At 34.4% G+C, this 22,609-nt stretch overlaps 1 protein-coding gene across 1 annotated transcript; it reads left to right on the top strand.

Moving 5' to 3' along the window:
• Positions 1 to 78: 78 nt before the first annotated feature.
• LOC133172083 (ubiquitin conjugation factor E4 B-like) lies at positions 79 to 22,543 on the top strand. The gene is made up of 25 exons (XM_061306890.1): positions 79 to 247; positions 508 to 661; positions 780 to 855; positions 2,035 to 2,122; positions 2,226 to 2,358; positions 4,532 to 4,673; positions 4,878 to 5,025; positions 5,229 to 5,329; positions 5,494 to 5,608; positions 5,891 to 6,031; positions 9,736 to 9,852; positions 13,159 to 13,371; positions 13,542 to 13,631; positions 14,115 to 14,220; positions 14,344 to 14,582; positions 14,856 to 14,983; positions 16,266 to 16,364; positions 16,681 to 16,916; positions 17,108 to 17,234; positions 17,432 to 17,576; positions 18,410 to 18,544; positions 18,757 to 18,948; positions 19,152 to 19,326; positions 20,106 to 20,252; positions 20,589 to 22,543. Exons 1-25 carry the CDS (start codon positions 224 to 226, stop codon positions 20,639 to 20,641), a joined length of 3,324 nt encoding a protein of 1,107 aa, XP_061162874.1. The 5' UTR covers positions 79 to 223; the 3' UTR covers positions 20,642 to 22,543.
• The last annotated feature ends 66 nt before the right edge of the window (positions 22,544 to 22,609 follow it).

Below are 22,609 nucleotides of genomic sequence, written 5' to 3'. Positions count from 1 at the left end.
GCTTGTAAGCACTGTAATTCAATAAACCGTTCACAATCACGGAAATGATTAAGATCACAATCGAATACTTCCGGGTCATGAATGACGTAGTGAATGATTTCTACATAGAAAACAGAGAAAAAGAAAGAAGCAGATGATGACAGCTGATTTATATATTATCGAGACCAGATTGTTTTCATTTTAATATTTTCAAAAATTTAACGAAGTTATATCACTAGAGAAAATGAGCGAATTAACTCCTGATGAGGTGAGTGCAAATAACACGATTTGGATATTGAAATCACTATGCACATGTCTTTTTGTTTGTCAATAAAAAAATACAAACAAACAATCAGTTAATCATTTTGTCTTTAAGATTATGTAATGAATTTGTATTTAAACTTTTTACCTCTGTGATTGCTGTTTTCTTCAACAAATTTTGTTCTGGATTCCCTTTTTTAAAGTTTAAAATATTCATCATGCAAATACTGAATTTGAATTATATATCTAAAACATTTGTATTCTTAGATTCGGCGTCGAAGACTTGCTAGACTGGGAGGAAATCCATCTTCTGGCTCACTGGGTGATGGCTCTCCAAGTCAGTCATCACAGGCCAGTGGTGGATCAAGCCAGGCCTCTGACTCTCAGTCCACCCCTTCTCGAACAAACAACACACCCCCAAGTATGTTACCACCAACAGCTGGTAGAGAAATCACTAATATGAAAGTAATTTTTTATACGAAATTTGAGTAAGTACCTCTTAGAATGGAATATAATGCTGTTTTATTTCAATTGTATAGGTAGTCTCAATGTTGATCCAGTAACTCCAGATTCTCAAAGAAGCTTGGATATGGATTCTGAGTGCTCAGAGAAAAAGTATGTTTGGAAATTACAATACTACTATACATTGTCACCTCTATAAGTTGCCACCTGTTCAATCACCACACCCACATACCATGATCAAAATGTAAAAAAAGATTTGTATACACACTCAAAAACATTTTATATTGACAAATTCTACCATGATTGCCATCTGCCCCCCCCCCCCTTCTTTAGGTACAAAAAGTCATAATATGTTGATGCTGCAACCATTGGGGCAAACACAGTTGTGTATTTATTACTGGATACCTAAGTTCTGCATCTATAAACCACACAAGACAGACTGACATCACATGACATTAGTTGAATTTCAGATCTCCATTACACATTCTCTAAAAGTACATATTGTGAACAAAGAAATCAATGTTTAATCTACTATCTTTCTACAAAATATATTTAATCAATGTAAGTTTCTTTATTTTTTGGTGAATTTTTGTTGTTATCGCAAGAACAGAGCATGCAGTGAGATGTAATTTGCCAAGGATTGTAGGTCCAGAGATTACCACAGAAAAAAATTCATTCAGATCAATGTGCTCAGTCTAAATTTTCTCTCCACACAGGCATTGCTTTAAGAGCTAGCTGTGCTCATATTTCCTTTATATCTCCCCCAATAACACTGCAATAAGAAGCCACAATTACACTCATGATGGTCTAAAACCATGTATATTGTGTGGTGAATCATAACAAATGTGTACTATGAATATACTGTAGAAGCACAGATTTTCGTAGGGATAAAATTTCGTTGAATTGTCATCTAAAAAGATTTCATGGGCATTAAATTTTGTTGTTTCCAAAGTAATCCTAATCAGTATAGAGTCATATAAAAATTTCATGTTGAATTTAATTTTGTTGATAATTGTTAACAATGGAGTAAACGGAATTTAATTCCCAATGAGTAATTCTGCTTTTACAGTAGGTAATTGCAATAATAGCTTGAATTAAAATCATTTCAAAATTAAAGATTTTTTTTTAAATTGATGTACTAAAAAGGCCAAACTCTTCATAATGCCACCCTTGATATAATGCCAAAAAAGACTGGGACAAAAGTTGGTGATATAGTAGGTTGACTGTATACTGATATTTACAATATCCGTAACACTTCATCTGGCTGATTAATATCTTACTGTATGTTTCTTTAGTTACATTTTGTACTACATAATACATTTTTTTCCCCAGTTCTCAATCACAGATGGATGTAGATTCTGGTATAGAGACAATGGAGGTAGATGATCAGGATATGAAGTTTGAGATAAAGAGGAGAAGGGTAAATACCAACAAAAGAGTTCTTTTTTAACAAATATTTCAATGTCATATGCAGTTATATTCAATATGCATTTTTTATATGATTTATATGTTTGAATTGTCAGGATACTAGTATTGGCTCAGAAGCTACAGTAGAACAGGTGACTGAGGCCGCAGGTCGAGTGTGTCTGGTGTCCTGGAAAGAGGAGAAGGAGGAAGCAGTTTATATACCTGAGCTTGGAGATTCCGTAGATGGAGGTAACTAAATATGTTCTCACTTATGTGGATTTGAATGTTTGTAGGTAAAACAAAATGTGTTTGTGAAACACTGATGCTCCTGTATGCAACTTATAGCAAAGGTTAAACTTTCTCAAAAGCAAATCAGATATGTTGGTACCCAAAGTAAGGTCTTGTCTCGAGAAATATACTTGTGAAATAAGCAAGCCCTAGCAGCAACCATTGAAAAGATAAGGAAAAGGTTTAAGTTTTTTCAAAAGTAGGTCAAACATCAAGGTTAAGGTCAAATGGTCAAAATAAATGGTGCTCAAGGAAAGGCCTTCTCACAAGAAATACACATGTGAAGTATTAAAACCCCAGCACCAAGCATTCGAAAGTTAGGCCAAGGTTAAAGTTTTTCAAAAGTAGGTGAAACTCCTAGGTCAAGGTCAAAGTTGTTGGTATCCAAAGGAAGGTCTATTCATAAGGATTACACATGTGAAGCCTGAAAGCCCTAGCACCAACTGTTCAAAAGTTATGACCAAGGTTAAAGTTGGGTAAAATTTTGCAAAACTGGGTCAAACTCCGAGTTCAAGGTCAAAAAGTCAAATATGATGGTATCCAAAGAAAGGTCTTGTCACAAGGAATACACATGTGAAATATGAAAGCCAAAGTTCCAACCATTCAAAAGTTACGGGTAAGGTTAAAGTTTTTGTGGACAAACAGACAGAAGGAGAGACAGACAGATGGACAGGGCAAAACCTATATGCCCCCAAATCTTTGATTACGGAGGCATAAAAAATAAATTAATGGCTTTAGTGATAATTGTAATAGATGCCAGTTACCGTATTTTAAAGAATATAATACAAATGTACACACTTTTTTCCTAGAATATTTTTTTGTGAAACAGGGGTGTGTATTGTGCACTTCAATAGGTTTTTAACCCCTTTTTCTTCCAGGTGAAGCATTGCTATCACACTATCAGGATTACCCAGAGACACAGTCTATATATAGAAGAGCTGTACATTCATCATCTCTGTGTACATCGTCATTAAAGATGTTATCAATAGATGTTTACACAATCTTGGCCCTTGCCACATGCTTTCACAATCATAGTACCTAAGCAGTGAGACACCTCAATTTAAAAAAAAAAATAATGATTTAATACAATTATTTTGGTTTTAGATAACTCAATGAAAATCCATTTCACCTACACCCCTCTAGGTCTCAATTAAAGCCGTCATTGTTGTGAACACATTCAATTATCTCAGACATCCCCTTAAGTTAAAAAAATTTTCAGCATCTTCAGAGTCATATATACTTGTTTATGGAAAATACGCTCACTGCCGCACAATTTCCATGGGCCTTGGCATAGGGAATTACTTTAAAGTTATCTTTCACAATAAACGACTGATGTTAATTTACCCATCTTAATGCAGCGAAAATTTGGTGGGTAATGATCGAATTTTGCAGGGCACTTATTATTTACTGCACTTATTAATCATAATGACTTTGATCATTATCCTTTTCATAATTAAAGAAGGATCAATTTATTCCACCTTTGTATGTCATTTTTCGCAGCTTTGGGAATGTATTGATTACAACACATTAAATACTTTTTAATTGTAATTTGATTTTATTTTTGTAACATTTGCTATTTATCTAATTAATTTTAAGTTTAAAAATAAGAAATATCAAGTCTTTTAAAACTTTGATGTTACAATAATTCATGCTCTGTTGAAATTAAGATTATTTTCGTTAAGATTACTGAGATATAAAAAGTCAAGATTACTATTAGCTTAAAATAAAGTTATTTAAAACTGTAATGCAGCAATATCTCATGCTTTGTTGAAATGAAAGTTTTTCCGCAAAGATTTCTGCAATATATAAAGTCAAGATGAAAAAAAAAATTCCAAATTTGAAGAATTATCATGCTTTATAAATTTTCAGTACATTATTTTCACAGATTTTTGGTGCAAATTACCGCAATGTTTAAAGTCACTTACCACTTGGTCAAAATTGCTGCTGTTTATCATACAATGGATCTGTGTTTTTCCCCCAATTTTCAGGCCCAGAAGGGGGTGCTTATTTTACACTAATGCATATTATATTTGGCAAAATATGGTAATATGCCCAAAGCCACAGTGACTCATGTATAGTGCTTAAAACCATGTACTTGTTATTGAGCCATTTTTCTTTTCTTCCTTTTCATTAGGTGACAGTAAGGAAATGATCAACCAGGCCTTGATGGAAATGCTGCTGAAAATTCGGGATTGTCCTGAAAACCCAGTGTTGAAGATTCGCCCAAATGTCTCTTATGCTGTATCACCAAAGAAACCAGGATCAAGCCCAAGAGCGTATGTTTATATATCTTAAATCTTATTACTGGTAATTCATTTATTATTTTAAAATGTGAAGAAAAGGATGACCCCCCCCCCCCCCCCCCCCCCGCCCCCACTCCCCAAAGAAAAAAATATTTTTTTAGATCAACAAATTAAAAAACATAACATTCTGCAGCATGTTCAAATTTTCATGTCAGCACTATTGTTTATGTGTGATAGAGTTAGCACCATGATGTCCCCAGATATGCAACCAAAGCGGGAATTTTCTGAGAAGTATCCGCCAGAGAAATGTAAGGAGGTAGAAATGATTAACTACCTGATGGACTGTTACGATAGAGCTGCTCTGGAGGAAAGATTGGCCCCTAAGGTACATATGCATGTTTGTCTTCTATCTTATATCAATTATTGTGTTTTTATCAGTGAACCCCTTTTTACTTTCATAAAGAAAACAAAGAAAAGCTGCTATAAAAGCTTTTGTGATCTTGAATACAAAGAAATGTGTCTTTATGAATCCACTCAGAATCTTGAAATATTTCCCATGATTACTATGTGAAGTAATTGACATTATAGAGAGCTAGTGTACCTCCACTAAGTTTGATGTTGTCCAGTGCCAGAAGACAATGTGTCTGCCATACTGCATTAGTTCTACAAGGAGCACTAACAAAACCCAGGTAAGACAATGTCAAAAGAAGTAAGGTGTTATCCTTTTGAATTGATTTCATTTACAAATACTCCATCCCAATGCAATGAGAAGTAATTTATATTTGCATGTGTAATTTATTTGAGAATCGTTTAGGACAAAATGATCCCTAGCGAGTGTCTGGTATATTTATAGATCTGTTGGTGGTACTTCTCTACTTCTGAACTATCTATTGTCTCACAACTTACCTCGAGGCTTTCTGCCAGAACTTGTACAAACCACATGTAGTGACCCCGATACTTTCACAAGAGTAAGTCAGAAATAGTCATTTTTATCAATATTTAATCATAAAGAAACTGATTCAGTTATTTATTTTTAATGTTTTTTTTTTGCAATTTTATTTTTTTTTTAGAATAATGCCTATAATATTTCTTATGCAATGTAAAGGTATGTGTTGACAAACTGTGATGTCTGTGTAAGGACATTTCATTGAAATTTAAGGAAATCAGCTATAGATGTAGAGTGATGAAATATAATCATCATCTGTCATTGTAAAGAATGAGTGAACATTTTATCTTGTTTTATTTACCAGGTATTTATCCCAGTATTACAAGGTCTAAGTCGACACATCCACTCTATGTCTTTGGACACGGACCAGTACAGGGAACCTTTATCTGTTCTTTCCGAACTCTGTGAAATCAAGAGTGGCAGCACACGGCCCATATGTGGTCTGGTGGGTACCCAAAAACACAAAGAAATGGGATTATCTAATCCACAGTTTTTAGGTCACCTGAGTCACTCAGGTGACCTATTGCTATCTGTTTTCGTCCGTCGTCGTGCGGGCATGCGAGTGTGCGTCGTGCGTAAACTTATCACATTTTCAACTTCTTCTCAAGAACCACTGGGCCAATTTCCACCAAACTTGCCACAAACTATCCTTGGGTAAAGATGATTCAAGTTTGTTCAATGAAGGGCCACATCTTCTTCCAAGGGGAGATAATTAAGAATTAGTGAAAAATTAATGGTATCTTTTAAAAATCTTCTTCTCAAGAACCACCGGACCAGGTAAGATGAAATTTATATGGAAACATCCTCAGGTAGTGTAGACTCAATTTTGTTCAAACCATAACCCCCGGGGGGTAGGGTGGGGCCACAATGGAGGATCAAAGTTTTACATAGAAATATATAGGAAAAATCTTTAAAAATCTTCTTCTCATTCAAGTTTGTTCAAATCATGACCCCCGGGGGTAGGGTGGGGCCACAATGGATGATCAAAGTTTACATAGAAATAATTTAGGAAAAATCGTTTAAAATCTTCTTCTCAAGAACAGCAAAGCCATGATGAGTCATATTTATATGGAAGCATTCTCAGGTAGTGTAGATTCAAGTTTGTTCTAATCATGACACCCCAGGGGTAGGGCGTGGCCACGATGGATGATCAAAGTTTACATAAAAATATATAGGAAAAATCTTTAAAAATTTTCTTCTCAAAAACAGCAAAGTTGTGATGAGTCATATTTATATGGAAGCATCCTCAGGTAGTGTAGATTCAAGTTTATTCAAATCATGACACCTGGGGTAGGGTGGGGCCACAATGGATGATCAAAGTTTTACATAGAAATATATAGGAAAAATCTTTTAAGGTATGTCACTCGTCAGCTTTTTAGAAAAGTTCAGTCAGATCCTTTAACTTCAAAACTATTTATAACATATTTAAATTAAACAATGCAAATTATTCAACATTCAATTAAATAACTGCTCATAAATTCATAAAGAAGCAAGATTTATGAGGAACTATTTCTTGTGGTGGAAGGATATTTAGAAGAAAATTCTTCAAATCTACACATTTGTTAAATTTAATATCTTGGAACTTTAGCCCCATATATTTTAACTTAGAGAATATTTTCCGTTATGATATGCTAGGAATATTAAATATAGGTCTCAATTTATATTTTTAGAACAAATTTTACACATTCACTCAACAGACTTTGTCAAGAAATGAAGATATATTGAAGAAGTCATGATAAAATTTACATCATTTTTTGCCTGAAAATCGCACATTTTGACCAATATCTCAAAATTCACATCACTGACCCCAACTTTTTCTTTCATTATTTTTAACAACCTGATACTTCCAACCGATCAGCACTTAAGTCATAAAAAGTTTGATACAAGAAAATATTTGATTGCCTACTTAGATTTTTTATACCCCAAATGTGATATTTTTTTAGTGCAAAAAGGTCACACAATAATTAATGCGTATTAATTTGCATGAATTGTTCAATTATAAATATTATTCAAACTATTTTACGTAAAATAGGATTATATTTATTGCCATAATTACATCTGATAAAATATGATAAAGATAAAAGTGATTAACCAAAGAGTTACAATTTAAGTGCAAAAAGGTCAACTTAATTATACCGTAGCTCAGTAAGATGCACACTGACCCCCCATTTTCTTTGCGATTTTGAGTCATGCTATATGAGTACTTATCTAAAATATACTTCTCAAAAAATCCTTGATATAACTAATTTCACGAGTGACATACCTTAAAATCTTCTTCTCAGGAACAGCAGAGCCATGATTGGTCAATATATGGAAGCATCCTCAGGTAGTGTAGATTCAAGTTTGTTCAAATCCTGACCCCCCGGGGTAGGGTGGGGCTACAATGGGGAATCAAAGTCTTACATAGGAATATATAGGAAAATTTCTTCTTCTCAAGAACAGCAAAGCCATGATTAGTCATTTTGATATGATCAAAGTTTTACATAGAAATACACAGAAAAAATCTTTAAAAATTTTCTTCTCCAGAACCAAGAAAGATAAAACTTATCTGGAAACATTCTCAGGTAGTGTAGATTCAAGTTTTTTAAAATCATGACCCCCTGGGGTAGGGTGGGGCCACAATGGATGATCAAAGTTTTACATGGGAATACATTGGAAAAATCTTCTTCTCCAGAACCACTGGGCCAAGAAAGATGAAATGTGGAAACATCTTCAGGTAGTGTAGATTCAAGTTTGTTAAAACCATGATCCCCAGGGGTAGGGTGGGCCATGATGGACAATGAAAGTTTCACATTGGAAAATGTAGGAAAAATCTTGAAAAAAAAATTCTTTTTTCAAGAACAGCAAAGCCATGATTGGTTATATTTACATGGAAACATCCTCAGCTAGTATAGATTCAATTTGTTCAAATCATGACTTTGGACTCTGGGGATAGGGTGGGGCCACAACGGACAATCAAAGATTTACAAAAGCTTCTTCTATCAGTTTATTTTATACTCTATGGATCTTCTGTGCATTGTTTTATACTCAGGTAAGCGTTAAGGCCTTTGGGCCTCTTGTCTTGATACTGAAATCTATTACATAATTCATATGTATGCTTATGCAGGCCCATAGTAAGCAATTTCAGTTTTGGGGGGGCACAGCCATACATTTTCAGTTGAGGGGGCACTATCAACTACCAAAATTTCTTGACAAGCAAAAAAAAAAAAAAAAAAAAAAAAAAAAAATCTCATCAGACGTTTTTATTGAGGGGGCACAAGCATATAGTGCATATAGTATCTATGTTTTCTATAGTAATCTATATATCGGCAAAATTATTGGGGGGCACCCCCCCCCCCCCCCGTTCCTACGGCCATGCTATGTGGATTTCATTTCTGCATTGCTTCTCAATGTGGATTGTATTCAGATGCAGATTGCATTAATTACGAAGCTCTGACTGAGATCTATGTCAGTGTAGCAGGTAGACTGACAACTGAATTAACATGAACAAGGGAGTTAATGTATTATCTGGTGAATGTAAATTAACATTAACTTTGAATTGAAAATGTGATGCATGAATGCAAATCAATTTTACATCTGTAGTACTAGTAATTAGGAAAATCTGTTAAGTGTTTTGCTGAAAATAACACTAATAATGATAGATCAGTGCCATTTCTTGGAATTCTGCTGATGTCAATTGAAACCTCTTTTTTTTTTCTTTATGCAAATCATTAGAAAAATGATGTGCAACATATTCTTTGCCCTTGGAAAAATATAAATGGACAAAACATTCTTTATTTTTTAGTTTAATAACCATTAATTTTACTTATACATCATACAATATATAGAATTAGAATTTCAGTTTGGCATCATTAATAAACATTCAGAAACCCATGTAAATGCAATTTGACTTTAGTTCCAAACTGACAATGACACTTCTGAATTCAGAATAGTAAATCTAGTGTGAACAAGGTACTGGTATTAGATGTTTGAACAATGATCTACAATTTTAAGAACCACAAATAAATGCAGCAATTATTATTGGCACCCCAGTCAAAAGTCTCAGGGTCTAAAATATTGGAATACTGCAGTCCTGTTTATCATTAATATGTGTTATTATTGTGAATGTTATTATTTTATTGTAACTGACATGTTGTTTTGTATTACCAGGCTGTACAGCTGTTGAATTGGATCCCAGCCTCCATGACCCAGGCCACGGGTATGGAGTTAGAAAAGCTCTCCTGGCTCGGACCATTCCTAGGTGTGTCTGTGTTTGCTGAGGACAATGTGAGTACTTTTTATACGCCCGTCTTAAGACGGGACGTATTATGTTATAGCGTTCATGTCCGTCCGTCCATCTGTTAGCTTTTTCGTGTCCGGCTCATAACTTTAATACTATTAGGCCTAGAGTTATCAAACTTTGTCAGCTGATGCATCTTTGGTAGGAGGTGTGTTGCGCATTAAAAGTAGGTCGCTCTGACCTTTAATTAAGATGCTATGGCCAAATATGGAAAAATCCTGTCCGGCTCATAACTAGAAAACTATTAGACTTAGATTCATCAAACTTGGCCAATTTATGCATCTTAGATAGAAGGTGTGTCGTGACCTATTTCAAGGTCACTGTGACCTTTAATTTAAGTGAAATTTAATAAAAAAAAATGCCTTTTTACTATTAAATTACACAATCCCAAAAAATGTAAGAGTGTTGCAGTATCCATATTAAAAAAATGTTAAATCAAGAAAATACTTATTTTTTTCATTATATACTGTACAGCAATCTATAACAAATGTAATGTTATAAGAGAAATTCCACCTCTCCCATGGGTTTAATTATCAAGCACTGGTCAAGTAGAATTTTGATAACAGAAAATTGCATGTCAAATTAGAGAGAAATTAATGAGTTTAGTGTGAGGAGCTAACTGGTAGAGTATCTTTGATCAAGCAGGTGTTATCTATATCTCTCGGGACTGGGCAAATGTTGGATTAAATACATGTAGTTCTTGTTCACAGGCTAGCCTAACTTTTAAAATGAATTCGGTGAAAAGTAATTAAAACTAATTTGATTTTGCATAATAATAAAATTTGTTGATATTTTATAACAAACTAATTAATTAAAACTAATTATACTGGGGGGGGGGGGGGGGGGGTTAATATTGAAATCAGCATGCCCATTGTCCATCATATGATTGCAGCTTAAAACCAGCTAGTCTGACATTAAATCTAAAAAAATCAAGTATTTAAAAAAAATGTTTTAATTATGGTAGATAGCCACTACAAATCTAAGAGTCATGCAGGAACCTTATTAATAATGTTGCTTCAAGATGACACAAGTTTTTTTTTTTTAGAAATCTTTGTAACAAATTTTAAAAAAAATCTTTGTTTTCAAATTTAACTTCAGGATGACATAAATATGCATTTTTATTGCACTACAAAGAAAATAGTGCAGATCCATTCATCCCTTGGGAGTAATGAGTGGACATGCATCCAGTTTAAGATTAATTTATGAGTTCAATGTTGAAAGGGTAGCTGTCTCAATCATTTCTGTAAGAGCATCTCTGATCAAGCAACTCTTATCTGTATCCTTTGGAAATTAGACAGAAGTACTGCTGGTCAGTTTATAGCATATGTCATTTGACTGCCAGCCTTTTTATTTTCAAAATTAATTGGGTATAGATTAAGTGGTGAAGACTAAATTGATATTGCTTAATATGATATTTTTATATTTTTAGCTCACCTGAGCTGAAAGCTCAAGTGAGCTTTTCTGATCACCCGTTGTCCATCGTCCGTCCGTCCGTCTGTCCGTCTGTCTGTAAACTTTTCACATTTTCGACTTCTTCTCAAGAACCACTGGGCCAATTTTAAGCAAACTTGGTACAAAGCATCCTTGGGTGAAGGGGAGTTTAAATTGTTAAAATGAAGGGCCAAGTCCCCTTCAAAGGGGAGATAATCAAGAAAATACAAAAATTGAGTGGGGTCATTAAAAAATCTTCTTCTCAAGAACCACTGGGCCAGAAAAGCTGAAACTTAAGTGGAAGCATCCTGGGGTAGTGTAGATTCTAAATTGTTCAAATCATGACCCCCGGGGTTAGGGCGGGGCCGCAATAGGGAATCCAAGTTTTACATTGAAATATGTAGTAAAAATCTTCTTCTCAAGAACCACTGGGCCAGAAAAGCTGAAACTTAAGTGGAAGCATCCTTGGGTAGTGTAGATTCTAATTTGTTCAAATCATGACCCCCGGGGTTAGGGCGGGGCCACAATAGGGAATCCAAGTTTTACATTGAAATATGTAGTAAAAATCTTTAAAAATCTTCTTCTCAAGAACCACTGGGCCAGACAAGCTGAAACTTATGTGGAAGCATCCTGGGGTAGTGTAGATTCTAAATTGTTCAAATCATGACCCCCGGGGGTAGGGCGGGGCCACAATAGGGAATCCAATTTTACATTAAAATATATAGGAAAAATCTTTAAAAATCTTCTTCTCAAGAACCACTGGGCCAGAAAAGCTGAAACTTATGTGGAAGCATTCTGGGTTAGTGTAGATTCTAAATTGTTTAAATCATGACCCCTGGGGGTAGGGCGGGGCCACAATAGGAAATCCAAGTTTTACATTGAAATATGTAGTAAAAATCTTTAAAAATCTTCTTCTCAAGAACCACTGGGCCAGAAAAGCTGAAACTTATGTGGAAGCATCCCTGGGGTAGTGTAGATTCTAAATTGTTCAAATCATGACCCCCGGGGGTAGGGTGGGGCCACAATAGGAAATCCAAGTTTTACATTGAAATATGTAGTAAAAATATTTTAAAATCTTCTTCTCAGGCATCACTGGGCCAGAAAAGCTGAAACTTATGTGGAAGCATCCTGGGGTAGTGTAGATTCTAAATTGTTCAAATCATGACCCCCAGGGGTAGGGCGGGGCCACAATAGGGAATCCAATTTTATATTGAAATATATAGGAAAAATCTTTAAAAATCTTCTTCTCAGGCACCACTGGGCCAGAAAAGCTGAAACTTATGTGGAAGCATCCTGGGGTAGTGTAGATTCTAAATTGTTCAAATCATGACCCCTGGGGGTAGGGCGGGGCCATAATAAGTACTACGGGGGGGGGGGGGGGAATCAGGTGAAAAACAGCAAGTCCAAAGTTACTCAGGTGAGCGCTGTGGCCCATGAGCCTCTTGTTTGAAAATATCAACTAGAGCATCATGTCTCACAAATATGAAAGATGTGTGTGTGGAGGGGGGGGGGGGGGTGGCTGCAGATTGGCATTTGTCAAGCTCTAACACAACCAGCTGAGGATCTATAATGTAATATTTGTTAAAATTAATGCGTACACCACAGGAGATGTATAAACAAATATTATAAGGAATGGAAAAATCATGGAAATCCTTGTACCCGTATCAAGGTTGACATGATTTTCTTGCACTCTAAACTGTTTTTGATAATTGAACAATATTTGACGGGCGTATCATGCTGTGGCGGGGCACTTCATTGTAAACCGCAACTCATTAAAACAAAGAATTTTTTGTTTCTTAAAGTCTGTCTACTCTTTGCCTAATAATATAGACTAAATCCTACATTATTATTTTTTTTTTCAGACAAAAGTTGTGGAGAAGTTTTTCTCTGGTCACCAGCTGTCAGCTGATAGCACTAAACTGATTCATCAGTCTCTACAGCACGGCCTGGAGTATGTTAGGACTGAACTGTTCAAAATCATACATAATATTCTAGTCAATGGATCTAGCAGAGATCTAGCTCTGACTTACTTAGCCACAGCACTGGAAAGAAATGCAAAGAAATCTCAGATACAGGTTAGAAGCAGTTTTAACATCTTATCTAAAAATAGGAGACAAATTATTGAGAGTGGTATTATGTCTGCATAGAACAGGTTTTGGTGCAAGCATTTACATGCAAAAATCAACCTAAAAAGTATAAACACTAGATAGAAATAAGATAATCAAGCAGTAAATTTTGTTAACAGGTGGATGAGAGATATGTTGCTGGAGATGGATTCATGCTGAATTTGTTGTCCGTCCTTCAACAATTATCAGTGAAAATTACTCTTGATAAAGTAAGTACATGTGTACAGAATTTACAACAAGAATAGTCATGTTGATGTGCATTTAAATTTATTGGAAAATGAAAGAAAATTTTTTGCAATACATTTAATATATATTAATTACTGTGTACTTGCATGTATTTTAGTAGGATTTTTACTTGAGTGTCATGCATTGTTACAAGTACTCTAATTCATGACCCCACAAGAAAGAAAGGAATTATGTGTACAGTCATGTATGATGAATGTAAACCTTAACAGCACTATTTATTCCTGGACTTATAAGGCTATTATTTTTAAATGTGCCAAGTTGAATATGTTAGAATGAGTGCACGTACACAACTTATGCTGATATGCTGAGGTATACAACTATACTGTCAGGCTAATATAACTTATGCTGTTATGCCGAGGTATAAAACTATACTGTCAGGCTAATTTGACTTATGCTGATATGTTGAGGTATACAATAAGGCTAATTTCATTACTTATGCTCTTCAGGTTGATACCTACTACCCTTTTCATCCAAACTCAAGAGTCAGCATTAAGTCAGAGACCAGATTAAAGGCCCTTCCACAGCAAGCTGAAAAGTGGATCAAGGATTTGTGTAAGTATTTATACCGGGGTATCTATAAGCAAGAAGTAGGAATGCTTTAACTGGGAGAGTTTTTAAATGTGATTTTCATGTAAGAGGATATTTATTCTCATAAACATCTGACTTTCTGTAAAGCCAAAGGATCGCCCCCATGGCAGGATCCCAAATTTCCCACAGAATGCTTTTTCTTGACCTTACATTGTCACCACCTGTCAATCATTCCTGCAATCCGGAGATATCAGCGCCGCCTACGTGCAATACGTGATCTCAACAGAATGGTGGAGGATCTAGAAAATTCAGAGTCACAATGGAGTCAATTTCCCAATGCTGCCAGGAACAAAGAAATGCTGAAGAAGTGGAAATCTCAAGTTCAGGTATCAACAAGTATAACTCTAATTCATTGCTACAAGCTGGTTTTTTTTCTTCTAGTTTTCACTGAAATGTTGATTTTGAAACCTGCAGTTTTATTTTTGACTATGGGTTCAAATTATATATGCAATTTTCATTACTGCATTTATATTTTTGGTAATTCACTCTTTTATCTTTCAAATTGTTTTAAAATCTACTTTACCTTGTATTTTTTATCTGTGTATTTTTTTTATAACTGTTAAAAACTTTCATATGAGTTGAATTGATCACTTTTCCAGAGATTACAGAAAAGTAAATTGTGTGCAGATGCTGCTGTGCTAGATGAGTCCCTACTTCGCCGTTGTTTAAATTTCTACAGTGTAGTGTGTACATACTTACTGAAAGTTGCAGACCCTGAGAATATGGGGTATGGAGAGTCTTTATTATACCCCCGCTCCGAAGGAGAGGGGGGTATACTGTTTTACCCTTGTGTGTCTGTCTGTCTGTCCGTCTGTCTGTCTGTCTGTCTGTCCGTAACAAACTTTGGTCGCAGTTTTCTCAGCAACTACTCATCAGAGGTGCTTGAAATTTTAACACACTCTTTGTTTAGGCATGCCATATGGTGGGATTCATTTTTGTATGAATTCGATGTCAACTTCCTGTTTATCCGTGCGTTTGTCCGTACCATACATAAAAAAATTTGGTCGTAGTTTTCTCAGCAACTACTCATCACAGATGCTTGAAATTTTAGCACAATCTTTGTTTAGGCATGCCATATGGTGAGATTCATTTTTGTACTAATCCGATGTCAACTTCCTGTTTATCCGTGCATCTGTCCGTATCACACATAACAAACTTTGGTCGCAGTTTTCTCAGCAACTACTCATCACAGGTGCTTGAAATTTTAACACACTCTTTGTTTAGGCATGCCATATGGTGAGATTCATTTTTGTACTAATCCGATGTCAACTTCCTGTTTATCCGTGCGTCTGTCCGTACCACACATAAGAAACTTTGGTCGCAGTTTTCTCAGCAACTACTCATCAGAGGTGCTTGAAATTTTAGCACACTCTTTGTTTAGGCATGCCATATGGTGGGATTCATTTTTGTATGAATCGGATGTCAACTTCCTGTTTATCCGTGCGTCTGTCCGTACCATACATAACAAATTTTCGTCGTACTTTTCTCAGCAACTACTCATTGCAGATGCTTTAAATTTTAGCACAATCTTTGTTTAGGCATGCCATATAATAGGATTCATTTTTGGAACAAATCCGATGTCAACTTCCTGTTTATCCGTGCGTCTGTCCGTACCATACATAATAAATTTTCGTCGTAGTTTTCTCAGCAACTACTCATCGCAGATGCTTGAAATTTTTTCTTTGTTTAGGCATGCCATATGTTGGGATTCAGTTTTTACAAATCTGATGTCAATTTCCTGGTTATCACTGTGTTTGTCCATAACTGAACTTGTGTATTCACTTCAGAGCGGGGGTATTATTAGTGAGCATTGGCTCACAGACTTCTTGTTTCTTCCAATAAAAAAAAAAAAAAACTTATTTTTATTTGCAGTCTTTTAACTAGTTTTGATCTTACATTTATTTTATTCTCCCCAAAACAATTTAACTCACTGAGAAAAAAATATACAATAAAAAAAAAAGTAAGCAATATTCAAAAATGTGAACTTCATTTTTGTGTTTTCATTTTAGTCAAACTCTACCATTGTCCAGAAATGTGCCAATGCCTTTTGGAGCTCTTCCTGATTTCTACTTAGAAGACATTGCTGATTTCCTCCTCTTTATTATCCAGTAAGTCATTATATCACTGCAATGTCAATATGATTTCTACTTAGAAGACTTTGATGATTCCCTACCCTTTATCTCCACCAAAAAAAAAAATGTTGCAAATCTAACAACCGAAGACATATCAAGAAATATTTTTAAAGAATTATTTTACATAATAAATGATTATTTTTCCTTTAAAAAAATCCGAAAGAAAAGGTTTAACAAATAAATATTGGAAATATTACCCTCTCAAAAATATTAAGGTTTATATATGACTGTCTATTATTGCATGAAAAAGTACCCGGTATACTCTGACATAATATTTCTTGCTTACCTTCAGATTTTGTCCAGATGTCCTGAATGACCCCTGTATGAAGCAGATCATACACATGTTGATTGTAATGGTGTGTAACAATGAGTACATAGGTAACCCCTACCTGACAGCCAAGCTTGTCGAGGTGCTCTTTGTCATGAACCCCAGCGTACAACGCAGAACAGGGACTCTCAATGAACAGTTCTTACTCCATCCTCTGGCTCTCAAACACCTGGTACCAGCTCTCATGAAGTTCTACACAGGTAATGTTTTGCATAAACTCTTTCTAAAGGAGCTAATGCTTAGCTCTTAAGAAATAGAATTATGTAGATCTGAATAATTTAAAGATTGACTGATATTTCATATGACATGTATTGACCTGGCATGACCATCATGTAGTCTAATTTGGTTCAGATCAGAATTGTATAATTATAATATGTTGTTCTCTCAACAGATATTGAGACCACTGGAGCCAGCAATGAATTTTATGACAAGTTTTCCATCCGTTACCATCTCAGTATCATCTTTAAGTCAATGTGGCAGACTCCACAACACCAACTGAACATGATAGAGGAGGCTCAGTAAGATTTAACTATTGTTTTGAATTAACCAGTTACAGTTTGTGTTTGCCTAAGATTTGTGTATGATATTGTACATGAAATGTCAAGCAAAGAATTTAAATATAACATGTTACTTCTATATTGCAAAATATAAGATTTCTTTGATGTTCAGAATATAAAGTAAGCTTGTATATATGATGTTTGAATGTTTCTTTCAGGAATGGTAAACAGTTTGTGAAGTTTGTGAACATGTTGATGAATGACACTACGTTCCTGTTGGACGAAAGTCTAGACTGTCTGAAGAGGATCCATGAGGTTCAGGAGGCCATCCAGAACATGGAGGAATGGGAGAGGCAGCCAAAGGTCAGGCAGGGAGGGGATACTTAAGGAATCACTGTCTAGTTAGTAGAGTATGCCAGGGGATCAATGATAGTTGGAAACGTGGGATAATTTGCATAACGGGCAAAGCCCATTATGCATAAATTATCCCATGTTTCCAACTATCGTTGATGTCCCTGGCATACTCTACTAACTAGACAGTGATTCCTTATATTTCCATTTCATTGTGAAATAAAATTGTAAATTTAGATTTTAAAAATGTAGACTAATAGATTTAAATTACACGAGGCCTCACATGTCAATTTCAATAATCCCCGCCCACTGACGTCAAACACAAAGACAGCCGCACGAAAATTACATGCATATTAGGCCTCCTTAAGAGTCTGATACAAAGACAGCCGCACAAGAATTACAAGCATATTAGGCCTTCTTAGTTCCTGACCTTTCGCTTGGCGAAATCTGCATTACGGTGGAATGATCAAGAAATCAACTCTCCTAACTTTTAAAGAGTTATCACAGAGAAAACAAATAGAAATGGAAATATACTGATATTTTGGGGCAATTTAAATGAATATTAATAGAGGCTAACATTTATATTGTATTGAAGATCTAAAAAGTTATAGCAGTATAATTTGTTTTGTAATATTTCATGTTTTTGCCTTGTGAGTACAATTAAAAGATTGGAAGTGATTTGCTATTTCTTGTTTGAAGTTAGAAATGAGAATAGTCTTATATATAGGTTTTTTTTAAAACATATATGAATATGAAAGCATATAAGTGTAAAATGCTTTTCAGATCCCAATATTAATAATAGTCCAGTCAATCTATCATATAAAATTTGTTTTGTATTGTGACAGGAACAGCAGCAGTCCAGACAGAGACAGTTGGCTATGGATGAGAGACAGTGTCGATCTTACCTCACTCTGGCTACAGAGACTGTAGATATGTTCCAGTATCTCACAGAGAAGATTAAGAAACCCTTCCTCAAACCTGTATGACCATTCTCTGAAACTTTCTGAATTAATGAATAGGATGAAGACTTAAGACATTTAAAATGATAATCTTGATATAAAAATATTTTAAAGTATAAACATTTGATAAAATATATGAGATGGAGAAATAAATTATTTCTCTCATGTCTTAATGATTTATACTCAGTAACAAGTATAAAAGTAAATGTTTCAAATAAATTATACCTTTGTAGGAACTAGCTGAACGACTGGCAGCCATGTTGAATTTCAATCTCCAACAGTTGTGTGGTCCGAAGTGTAAAAATCTCAAGGTGAAGAATCCTGAGAAGTATGGCTGGGAACCAAAGGAATTGCTCAATAGATTGACAGACATTTACCTACATTTAGACTGTGATGAATTTGCTAATGCCATTGCCAATGATGAGGTTAATTATTCTATTTTATTATTATTATTTTTTCTTTTTTATGGAGAAATGATTCTATTTTTTTTTTAATTGAAAAATGAGTCTGTTGTACCAATTTGATTTTATGCAAGCACATGCGATGTTAAAAAGAATCTCTTATTTCTTTGAATCATTTGCTTTAAAATATTCATCTTTATTAAAGAAATTTGCTTTCTTCCTTGTAGAGATCTTATCGCCATGAACTTTTCAATGATGCAATTGCCAGAATGCAGAAAGCTATGATTAAGACTAATGTGGAGATAGAACAGTTCCGCTTCCTTCAAGAAAAAGTTGACAAAATTGTGGTAGAAAAGCAGAAGGCAGAGGTAGATTATGGAGATATACCTGAAGAATTTAGAGGTCAGTTTTGGATGTAATACAATAAAACAGTTACAGCGAACATGCTTATAATGAATTCACACTTATGGTATAGTAATTGTCATTTCAGTTTAAAAAAGTATTTTTAACTTATAAGATATTTAAGAAATAAGATATCATTTTTAGAGTTTCATTGGGATATGACATGAAGTTGGTCACTTGACCAAATCCTATAACGCCGAAAGGGCGATTTGTAGATTTGGTCACGTACCAACTTCATTTCATATCCCATTGAAACTCTAAAAAATGATATTTTATTTCTTATATTTATATTTTATACTTTTATTTGTGTTACAAAGAAAAATACGCTTAATTTACACTTTGTTATGAAAATGCAACGACGTCATGTGACGTCACAGTCAGAACTTTCCAAATGACTCGCGTAGTTTACTTTCTATACGCAAGAAAGTCTGATCACATGACCAACTGCATGTCATTGAACATTGAATGTCAATTTAATTCGTATTGTCATATATTGCAAATGTAAATATAATGAATTACATTTATAACAAATCACTTTAATGTGTTTCATTGTATGAATTTTGGGAGAGGAAGGTGGGAAAAGGGGGAGGGGGCTTACAATCCCATCAGGTTTTTTTCCTGCATGGTGATTAACTGAATCCACATTTATTTATTTTCAAGAATTTTTGTATTGAAAGAATTAATCCAGAAATCATGAAATAATTACCATATTACAACATGTAATGTAGAGGCTTCATTTTCTTTTTATGTAACCTTTTCCTTTGTTCCTTGTTTTTCAGATCCCCTGATGGACACCTTAATGTCTGATCCAGTCCTCTTGCCTAGTGGTGCCATCATGGATCGACCAATCATAAGCCGGCATTTACTGAACTCTCAGACTGACCCATTTAATAGACAACCTCTTACAGAAGAGCAGCTAATACCAGGTGAGATTTTTAAAGTGCTCTTTAGAGTATTAGCTTTCTGTGATTAAAGCATTTAAGTAAGAAACAAACCACCACCAGAGATAAATTGATATGCAAGTGCAATTATTAAGTACCACTCAAAGCAACCAATCAAACCATACTTCTAAAATTGCATTATTGTATTGCATTCTTATCCCAAGCTAGTACGAAAATAATAACCTTATGTATAAAATCAATATTTTAACCGTTTGTTCTAGAAAGATACAAATGTGAAAATATAAAATTTGACCCTCATGTTAAATATTTATTCCAAATGTATTCAGCTAATCTCTTTATTAAACCTTTATTTTAATTCAGCCAACGATCTCAAGAAGAAAATAGAAGCTTGGAAGCAATCAAAAAGAAGATAATCCTTGACAACAGAAATCAACACCATCCATGTGTTCCTTTAGTTAGTTTCATGTCACTAGAGAATTAGTCTGCTCTTAAATTGTTTCCCCTCCCCCCTAAACAGTAGATAGCTACGTTCTGTGAGTCTAACAATGTCTGTCAGTTAAGACATACCCGGTACATTAATATTAACTGGCTGATACGTATAATAGTTTAATATCTGAGAAATATTTTGAAGCAAGTTTATTGTTATAACAAGGGACTGTCAAACATAGAACATATCAAGTTATTAATATGTTTGAAAATAAGATTCAACAGATTTTTTTATTTCATTGGTTTGGTTTTCCACAGCATCTGATGGAAGATCTTGATTAATTTTTTTTTGGTACAAAATATGAAATATTAATGAAAACAACTTAAAATGGGGAATGTATTGTTTGATATTTATGGTGGTTTAGATTTTAATTGCAGACCAAGAGCTTTCTAAGAATCTACTGTGATCTTGTTTGCATTTGTTGACAAGTGTTTCAGTCAAATGAACAAATGTTGATTGAACACTGCTCACTTTAATAGAATGAACAGTTTCAGTTGATTGAGGAGACTTCACGTAAGTCTCAGCTTTGTTCCTCTCTGCGCTCGTTTAGTGAGTTGAACATATTATTTGTAATCTCTATGTTATACCAGTAATCATTATTATCCAATTTCTTACCGTGTGAGAAAAAAATATAATACAGATGGTTCTTAGTGAAACCTCAGATAACTGCTTCTGATTTTAATGTGATTATCCTGTTCCATGTTAGAATTTTTTTGTGTGGTCAACTTGATGTCTGTACCTCAAACATTTTGTTTACTGCTTTATGACTTCTGTATTGCTTTGTTTGAAGTGGCTTGTATTTCCCCATGTTTACAGAGATACTATAGACCTTGCATGACATGTTTTATGGTGAAAATATAAACCTCACACTTTTTGTACACCATTTGAAGTTTCTTTCACGAAGAATCTCCATGATAAGAGAGGCGGTACTATTGACATCTCCACATTGCCGCTATATACAGTTGATGCAGGTAGAGGTAACATTGTCCAACCCATTATTTTGTTTTGATGTGATAAATGAGAAAATGTCCAAAACTTCATTTTGTTTTGATGTGTTAAATGAGAAAATGTCCAAAACTTGAAGTTCTAAAATATACCATTTGTTCCCATCTTGAATGCATTTAAATTGTGTCATGTGTGTTTTTTTTATTTACCATGTGTGAAGTTGTACCATCAATATCAGGAACCTAAACAGTTACAAACATATCAGTGTTACTAGTCATCTCGCGGCATAAAACTAGCGTTTGTTATATAGAAGAAAATTGTTAATGCTTTCGTGAGGGCATAATTGCAGAACTTTTTTTATCATGTGTTGTAAATGTATGTGCTTGTGCTTCTGGGTCAAATTTTCTTAAGTTTTTGTTCCTGATACAGTCTGTTGCAAATTATCTTCCGTTGCTTTTCATTTCCTACATCAAGTAGAAATCCTTTTACCAAATAAAACTTAATTTGAGAGATCTTAGGAAAGAAAAAAATCTAACGATTGATATAAAATTTAATAAGGTATATTCCTTGAGTCTTAAACTAAGAAACTTATTCCGACATTTAAGGTTTTTTTGATGCATGATTGTGTATTAATGTATATACATGTAGTGAGGCTCTGAGACAACATTGCTTTGCTCATGACCATTAAGTTTTCTGACAAGCTTGTGTGTGTGTGTGCTATAACCATTCTGTGATTGTTTACGTTTTCATCTTTTTGTGATTTGTTATTTATACATGAAAATACTGTTGTATGTACAAAGGAATTTTCTGGGACAAAGACTGGGAAAAAAGTTTGATGTTGATAAATTGTAAATGGCTGCAATAAAGTAATTAAGAGAATTAAGATTGGTAATTAATTTCATATACACTGTACAAAGAATGAATGTTTCTTTGAGTGAAAAGATGAATT

This window comes from Saccostrea echinata, unplaced genomic scaffold, assembly GCF_033153115.1.
Source record: "Saccostrea echinata isolate AGI-Se365-2 ecotype Australia unplaced genomic scaffold, CSIRO_AGI_Sech_v1 ptg000054l, whole genome shotgun sequence".
Taxonomy (NCBI): Eukaryota; Metazoa; Mollusca; class Bivalvia; order Ostreida; family Ostreidae; genus Saccostrea; species Saccostrea echinata.
This window is presented reverse-complemented; position numbering and strand designations above follow the sequence as displayed.

Excerpts from the sequence above, each read along its gene's own strand:
- LOC133172083 (XM_061306890.1), top strand. The coding sequence starts at position 224 with ATGAGCGAATTAACTCCTGATGAG. Across the intron at positions 5,609-5,890 it reads ACCCCGATACTTTCACAAGA|GTATTTATCCCAGTATTACA; the intron begins GTAAGTCAGAAA and ends TTTATTTACCAG. Across the intron at positions 14,984-16,265 it reads GCAGACCCTGAGAATATGGG|TCAAACTCTACCATTGTCCA; the intron begins GTATGGAGAGTC and ends TTTTCATTTTAG.